At 45.5% G+C, this 7,500-nt stretch overlaps 1 protein-coding gene across 1 annotated transcript in view; it reads right to left on the bottom strand.

Annotated features, from left to right (window-relative positions):
• Positions 1 to 598: 598 nt before the first annotated feature.
• lrrc57 (leucine rich repeat containing 57) overlaps positions 599 to 7,500 on the bottom strand; it is a 9,576-nt gene continuing 2,674 nt past the window's right edge. The window contains exons 2-7 of the mRNA XM_080054499.1: positions 6,389 to 6,962; positions 4,945 to 5,080; positions 4,088 to 4,356; positions 3,757 to 3,942; positions 1,719 to 2,636; positions 599 to 1,619 (exon numbers count right to left, since the gene is read on the bottom strand). Coding sequence (XP_079910625.1) covers positions 2,595 to 2,636; positions 3,757 to 3,942; positions 4,088 to 4,356; positions 4,945 to 5,080; positions 6,389 to 6,962 — 1,207 coding nt within the window. The 3' untranslated portion in view covers positions 599 to 1,619; positions 1,719 to 2,594. The remainder of the gene's footprint in view (positions 1,620 to 1,718; positions 2,637 to 3,756; positions 3,943 to 4,087; positions 4,357 to 4,944; positions 5,081 to 6,388; positions 6,963 to 7,500) is intronic.

Here is a 7,500-nt window from a genome sequence, read left to right as displayed (position 1 = left end):
CCAGAGCAACAGATGGGTGAATGTTTATGCGCCTACAATGGCGGAGCAGGTAAAAATCCTTCCCAATGTCTGTTTTGATGGTTTTTATCATGTTTTATCACACTTATGGATCTGAGATGATGCTAGATAACTCGCTGCTTGAAGACCACAGTGCATTAATGTGGTGACGTAGGGACGAGCGAGGGGACTGCTAACTGCAGTAACTGACAGGAAGTTAGATAAAAGAACCACATTTAGACTTTTCCTTTAGACGAGCAGCTGAGAGGAAGTTAGTGTGTTAAATAAAATGATTCAATAATATTCATATTTATGTCATTTCCTTCAATAGAAACTCCTCGCAAAACTGGCTTCCATAACATGTCTTCTTTCATACTCTATCTCTCTCTCCCTTCCATAACATGTCTTCTTTCATACTCTATCTCTCTCTCCCTTCCATAACATGTCTTCTTTCATACTCTCTCTCTCCCTCCCTTCCATAACATGTCTTCTTTCATACTCTCTCTCTCCCTCCCTTCCATAACATGTCTTCTTTCATACTCTATCTCTCTCTCCCTTCCATAACATGTCTTCTTTCATACTCTCTCTCTCCCTCCCTTCCATAACATGTCTTCTTTCATACTCTATCTCTCTCTCCCTTCCATAACATGTCTTCTTTCATACTCTATCTCTCTCTCCCTTCCATAACATGTCTTCTTTCATACTCTCTCTCTCCCTCTCTTCCATAACATGTCTTCTTTCATACTCTATCTCTCTCTCTCTCCCTCTCTCTCTCTCCCATAACATGTCTTCTTTCATACTAGTATAAATCAAAGGTCCAACATGTACATTCAGGTGTTTATTTGACTAAACCTTGTCTGTTTGCGTCTGTATATTTCTCCTACACAACCATCTTTAACGGACATTATCTCAATGTTAGATTTTTTCAAAACTCTGAATAAAAAATCTCAACTTCTAAAGCACTTACATCAACTAAACTTTCCATAATCATTCTCAGCACTATTCTGAAGGTTATTACAGAAGGGTTTGTTCATATGTTGTTCACTGTCTGATTTATGAGACATTTTCTTCTTACAAACATGCTGGAAATGCATTTATAAGACCTGTACATAGTATTATTTGATTTATAAAATGCAACAAAAAAAATCTATATAGACTTTTAGGGGGCGTCTCTAGAACTTAAATACTGATTCTTTTTACACATTTATTCCTGTACAAACACAGACATCCTGTCTCACCCTCACCCATCCTGTCTCACCCTCACCTGTCTGACCATCCTGTCTCACCCTAAAGCCTGATTTATACTTGTGCGGCTCTGCGTTCTCTGCGTTCTCTGCTGGGTAGCGCGGACATCCAACGTTCTCATGAACTGTTGATAGCAGTTTCGCCCGTGTGGCAGATTGCACGCTGCACTTCTGATGTAAATCTGTGAAATCCGCTGCTCTGCACAAGCGTTACCGCACAAGTATAAACCAGGCTTAAATCAGGCTTAACCCATCCTGTCTCACCCTACATCCTGTCTCACCCTAACCTGTCTCACCCTAACCTGTCTCAACCTAACCTGTCTCACCCTAACCTGTCTCACCCATCCCGTCTCACCCTAACCTGTCTCACCCTACATCCTGTCTCACCCTAACCCATCCTGTCTCACCCTAACCTGTCTCACCCTACATCCTGTCTCACCCTAACCCATCCTGTCTCACCCTCACCCTCAACCTAACCTGTCTCACCCTAACCTGTCTCACCCTAACCTGTCTCACCCTAACCTGTCTCACCCATCCTGTCTCACCCTAACCTGTCTCACCCTACATCCTGTCTCACCCTAACCTGTCTCACCCTAACCTGTCTCACCCTAACCTGTCTCACCCATCCAGTGAGGGTTTGTTTCCACTGGAATAACATGTTACTGTGACTTTAAGACGTTCAGAATAATCAAATCCTTCAAGAAAATATTAATTTGAAATGTTAAAGTCTCTCCGAGGAACTTTTAAATGTTTCTGAAACAGTCTCGTTTCTCCTCTGATGATCATAAATTACATGTAACAGCAAACCAGACCATCAGTGTTAAAGAATGCTATTTTTATATAGTTTTTCTTAATGCCTTTGTCATGGGTATACGCTCACCCAGGAACAACAGCTGGCGTGGTAAAAACACTACCGCTTTATGTCCAAAGGGGGGCGCTAAAATTAACACCCACTGAAAGTTCCTCGGGGCAGCTTTTGACAAACATTATAAATTTAAAGTGAAATAATTAGTGAACGCTGTTAGAGTCTGTTTCAATCCTTCTTCTGTGGTGTCAAATCCGTCCGCTACATGCCTCTTCATATTGTCCATCCACGTGTGTGTGTGTGTGTGTGTGCACGTGTGTGTGTGTGTGTGTGTGTGTGTGTGTGTGTGTGTGTGTGTGTGTGTGTGTGAAAGTATTGTAGTATTGTGTATGTGTGTGTGTGTCCATCCATCGATCCATCCATCTGTCTGTCTGTCTGTCTGTCTGTCTGTCTGTCTGTCTGTCTGTCTGTGCCGTGTGGAGACTGTTTCTGAATCAGTAGAAGAAGAAGCAGCAGCAGCAGTGCATTGTGGGTCGGCGCTCGGAGCTTCAGGCAAACTTCTTCTTCGTGGCCGTGAATCGTTCCATGTACTGAGGGAAACAAGATACAGTGGGTTAATGCCTGTCTGTCTGTCTGTCTGTCTGTCTGTCTGTCTGTCTGTCTGTCTGTCTGTCTGTCTCTCTCTCTCTGTCTCTCAATTCAATTCAAATTGGCTTTATTGGCATGAAAGTTACAGTATTGTACAATATTGCCAAAGCACATCATCAAATTAATAAGTAAAAATATTCAACATATAACAACATAACATACAGATGATTACAACAAAACAGAATTAAATGAGACCTGGTGTATTATGTCCTAATGGTGTGGCAAGCCGAAATAAACTGTCCTGCGGTTGAGGTATTTGGATTTGAATCTCTATCCCAACTGCTATTTTCTCCCCAAATCCTCCACCCCAACTTTAATGTGAGTATAGGTTTATAATATGGGCGACTGTGTCTCAGGTGGTAGAGCGGGTCGGCCGATGATCAAAGGGTTGGAGGTTTGATCCCCGCCCTGCCACTTGAGTCATAGTTGTTGTGTCCTTGGGCAAGACACTTCACCCACCTTGCCTTGTGTGAATGTCGATAGTTAGCCTGCTATCGGTGTATGAATGTGTGTGTGAATGGTAACGTGGGAAAGGAAAACAGGTCTCCCTTGCAAAAGAGTCTTCGGTCTCAATGGGATTTACCTGTATGAATAAAGGTTAAAAAATATATATATCTACCTGGTCGTATCCCTGGGGAGAGGGAGGGAGGGAGAGAGGGAGGGAGAGAGTGGGAGAGAGGGAGGGAGAGAGTGGGAGAGAGGGAGGGAGAGAGAGAGAGAGGGAGAGAGAGAGAGAGAGGGAGAGGGAGGGAGAGAGAGAGAGAGAGAGAGGGAGAGGGAGGGACGGAGAGAGAGGGAGGGAGAGAGGGAGAGAGAGAGAGGGAGAGAGAGAGGGAGGGAGAGAGAGAGATAGAGAGAGAGAGAGGGAGAGGGAGGGAGGGAGTGAGGGAGAGGGAGTGAGGGAGAGAGAGGAAGGCAGGGAGGGAAGGAGGGAGGGAGGGAGGGAGGGAGGGAGGGAGGGAGAGAGAGAGAGAGGGAGGGAGGGAGTGAGGGAGAGGGAGTGAGGGAGAGAGAGGGAGAGGGAGAGAGAGGGACGGAGAGAGATAAATACAGTATAACTACCTGGTCGTACCCCTGCAGGTCTCGTAGACTGCGGACCTCGAACAGGTTCCCCTCCAGAGAGAAGAGAGAGACGGAGGACTGAGAGAGGACGGAGAGAGGGACGGACGACAGCTCCAAGCAGTTCTCCTCCACACGCAAGACCTTCAGCCGGGGGCAGCGGGACACCTCGGGGGACAGGACCGATATCTGAGGGGGGGGAGAGACATTAGCACAGAGAGAGAGAGAGAGAGAGAGAGAGAGAGAGAGAGAGAGAGAGAGAGAGAGAGAGACACACAGACACACACACACACACACACACACACACACACACACACACACACAGCTGTAGTACCTGGTTCTGGTTGAGGTTGATCTCGATGGCTTGCAGTTCACACACCTCTGCGGGAACGTGCTGGATGTGGTTGCGTGACAGGTCCAGTACATCCAGGTGTCTGAGGGTTCCCAGGCCGGGGGGGAACGTCCTCATCTGGTTACCCGACAGAGAGAGGGTTCGCAGGGCCTTGAGCTGGCCCAGCGAGGGGGGGAGCTCCACAATACGGTTACCATTCAAACACAGCGTCTCAAGCTTCTTCAGTTTGGAGATTTCACTGGGAATGGAAGCTGGGGGGAGGGAGAGAGAGAGGGAGAGAGAGAGAGGGAGAGAGGGAGGGAGAGAGAGGGAGAGAGGGAGGGAGAGAGAGGGAAGGAGAGAGAGAGAGGGAGAGAGAGGGAGAGAGGGAGGGAGAGAGAGGGAGAGAGAGAGAGAGAGGGAGGGAGGGAGGGAGAGAGAGAGAGAGACAGACAGACAGACAGACAGACACACATGGACGTTAGTGGATTATGGTTACACTGAATTTAAGGTAGGTCTGTTAATGACCCTTAAAGCTGCACCATGTAACTCTGTGTGTGTCAGAGAAGTGAAACATTTTCTAAGGTTTATTCTCATAACTGAATAAACAAACTTTCCTCACAGGAAAATGTGATCCCTGGAACACTGTTTGAAGTTAGAAAGCTTCCTGAAAAGTTACTGTTTCACTGTTGTTGTTTACAGCAGCAGGGCCCACAGTTTGGTTTACAAACACATTCTAGTCTTACGTTTGGTTCCATATTCTAGTCTTACATTTTTGTGTGCATGTGTGTGTGTGTGTGCTTCCCTGCTTGTGTGTGTGTGTGTGTGTGTGTGTGTGTGTGTGTGTGTGTGTGTCTCACTGATTCTGTTGTTGTTGAGCGTCAGACTCTTCATGTGGAGGAAGTTTCCGATGGCCGGGGGAAGAGACTCCATTTTGTTTCCTGACAGATCGACAGTCCTCAGGTTAGCAGTCAGTCTCTGGAGCTCCTCTGGAAACTGACACAACATGGGATTAGATGGATGAGATGGATGAGATGGATGGATGGATAGATGGATAAATAGATAGATAGATGGATAGATATAATAATAATAAAATTTTATTTGACAGGGACAATACATACAACATTGCCACAAAAAAATGGGAAAATGTGATGCATATAAGACGTCTAGCTTCAGCTAATTTGCAGTCTAGATAGATAGATAGATAGACAGACAGACAGACAGACAGACAGACAGACAGACAGACAGACAGACAGACAGACAGACAGACAGACAGACAGACAGACAGACAGACAGACAGACAGACAGACAGACAGACAGACAGACAGACAGACAGATAGATATAACATTTTTGACATATATTTGAATACAAAGGCAACACGTTTTACTGTTTAAGAGCAAACATTAGCGCAGGAACTTTTCTGGATTATATTATGCGTTGGCAAAAAAATAAAAATACTTTTATGTATATAGTTTTTTATTTTGTAGCCTACGCATGTAAAACGTTTATAATCTTTATTGTGTAAGGAGTTGGTGTAGGCAGGGATCTGGGACTATGTTCCTGAACGCATGTATCTATCTGTCTGTCTGTCTGTCTGTCTGTCTGTCTGTCTGTCTGTTGGTCTGTTGGTGTAGGCAGGAATCTGGGACTATGTTCCTGAACGCATCATGTATGCTTAATAGATATAGTGCCGTAGAGACCTGGCTTGATGTGGGCAATGTGGAATAAAAGAACCGTGAGGAGAATCCCACACGTTGCCTACCGAGTCTTCATGCTAACCGGAGCTAATGCTATCAGACCTTAACTACAACCTGCACCATTCACCATTACAGCATGAAAAACAAATATAGGTTGCGTTCCGAATCTCCTCCTCTTTCTTTTCTCTATTCTACATACTACATCCGACGATAAAAAGAATCTAGTTAGGATGCAGTAGGCATACTATTGGGACATACTTTACTCTCTTATTTCATCATAACATTGCTCCTTGATCTTGCCTCTTGCTTTTATATCCGTCTCATCCCCGTTTGTTTTCATATGGAGGCTTCGTCGATGTGACGTCACTTCACGTGCGCACTGGATTGCGGGTCAGAATCGCCCAAATAGGATGCAGTTTTCAACACTAACAATCTTGGTCGCATGAAGTAGGACATCCGGGTACTTCTAACCATCCTAAATCTGGCCACAAGAATCGGGACATCCTAAATCTTTTTCCTACCAAACTATATAGTAGAAAGTATGAGATTCAGAACGCAACCTTACTATAAAAACCTAAAAGAAGAATGAAACTAAAGGGTTCTCACCTCCTGCAGCCCTTTGCCCGTCAGCTGGAAGACGCCTGTCTTCTGGGACGTCTCCAGGTGAGACTTGAGAGCGCTGTTCCCCATCTCTATCTGTCTGTCTGTCTGTCTGTCTGTCTGTCTGTCTGTCTGTCTGTCTGTCTGTCTGTCTGTCTGTCTGTCTGTCTGTCTGTCTGTCTGTCTGTCTGTCTGTCTCTGTGTGTGTCTCTGTCTGTATGTCTGTCTGTCTGTCTGTCTGTCTGTCTGTCTGTCTGTCTGTCTCTGTGTGTGTCTCTGTCTGTCTGTCTGTCTGTCTGTCTCTGTGTGTGTGTGTGTGTGTGTCTGTCTGTCTGTCTGTCTCTGTGTGTGTCTCTGTCTGTCTGTCTCTGTGTGTGTGTCTGTCTGTCTGTCTGTCTGTCTGTCTGTGTGTGTGTGTGTGTGTGTGTGTGTGTGTGTCTGTCTGTCTGTCTGTCTGTGTGTGTCTGTCTCTGTGTGTCTGTCTGTCTGTCTGTCTGTGTGTCTGTCTCTGTCTGTCTGTCTGTCTGTGTGTCTCTCTGTCTGTAGCCAGCTGCCCGTATGTCTGTAGTAAGGCTGCAACCTATCAGGAAAAGAAGCCGGATGAGATGACATTGATTATTGCATGATGATAAATAAATAAATACTTTAAAGGTGTAGTCAGTGATTCTGGAGAACGCTGGTTATCAAGAAACATTTCTGTCAACATCAGTGAATATCTCCTCATGATCCACTACCTGTCTGTCTGCTACCTGTCTGTCTCCTCATGATCCACTACCTGTCTGTACTGTGTGAATATCTCCTCATGATCCACTACCTGTCTGTACTGTGTGAATATCTCCTCATGATCCACTACCTGTCTGTACTGAGTGAATATCTCCTCATGATCCACTACCTGTCTGTACTGTGTGAACATCTCCTCATGATCCGCTACCTGTCTGTACTGTGTGAATATCTCCTCATGATCCACTACCTGTCTGTACTGTGTGAATATCTCCTCATGATCCACTACCTGTCTGTACTGAGTGAATATCTCCTCATGATCCACTACCTGTCTGTACTGTGTGTGCGCTGCAGTGACTACCAAGCCCCAACCTCAGCGATTTTTACCAGCATCCAAT

The sequence above is a fragment of the Ammodytes marinus genome, assembly GCF_949987685.1.
Source record: "Ammodytes marinus genome assembly, contig: scaffold_74, whole genome shotgun sequence".
Lineage (NCBI taxonomy): Eukaryota > Metazoa > Chordata > Actinopteri > Uranoscopiformes > Ammodytidae > Ammodytes > Ammodytes marinus.
The sequence above is the reverse complement of the archived record's forward strand: the minus strand, read 5'-3'. Positions and strand labels throughout refer to the sequence as shown.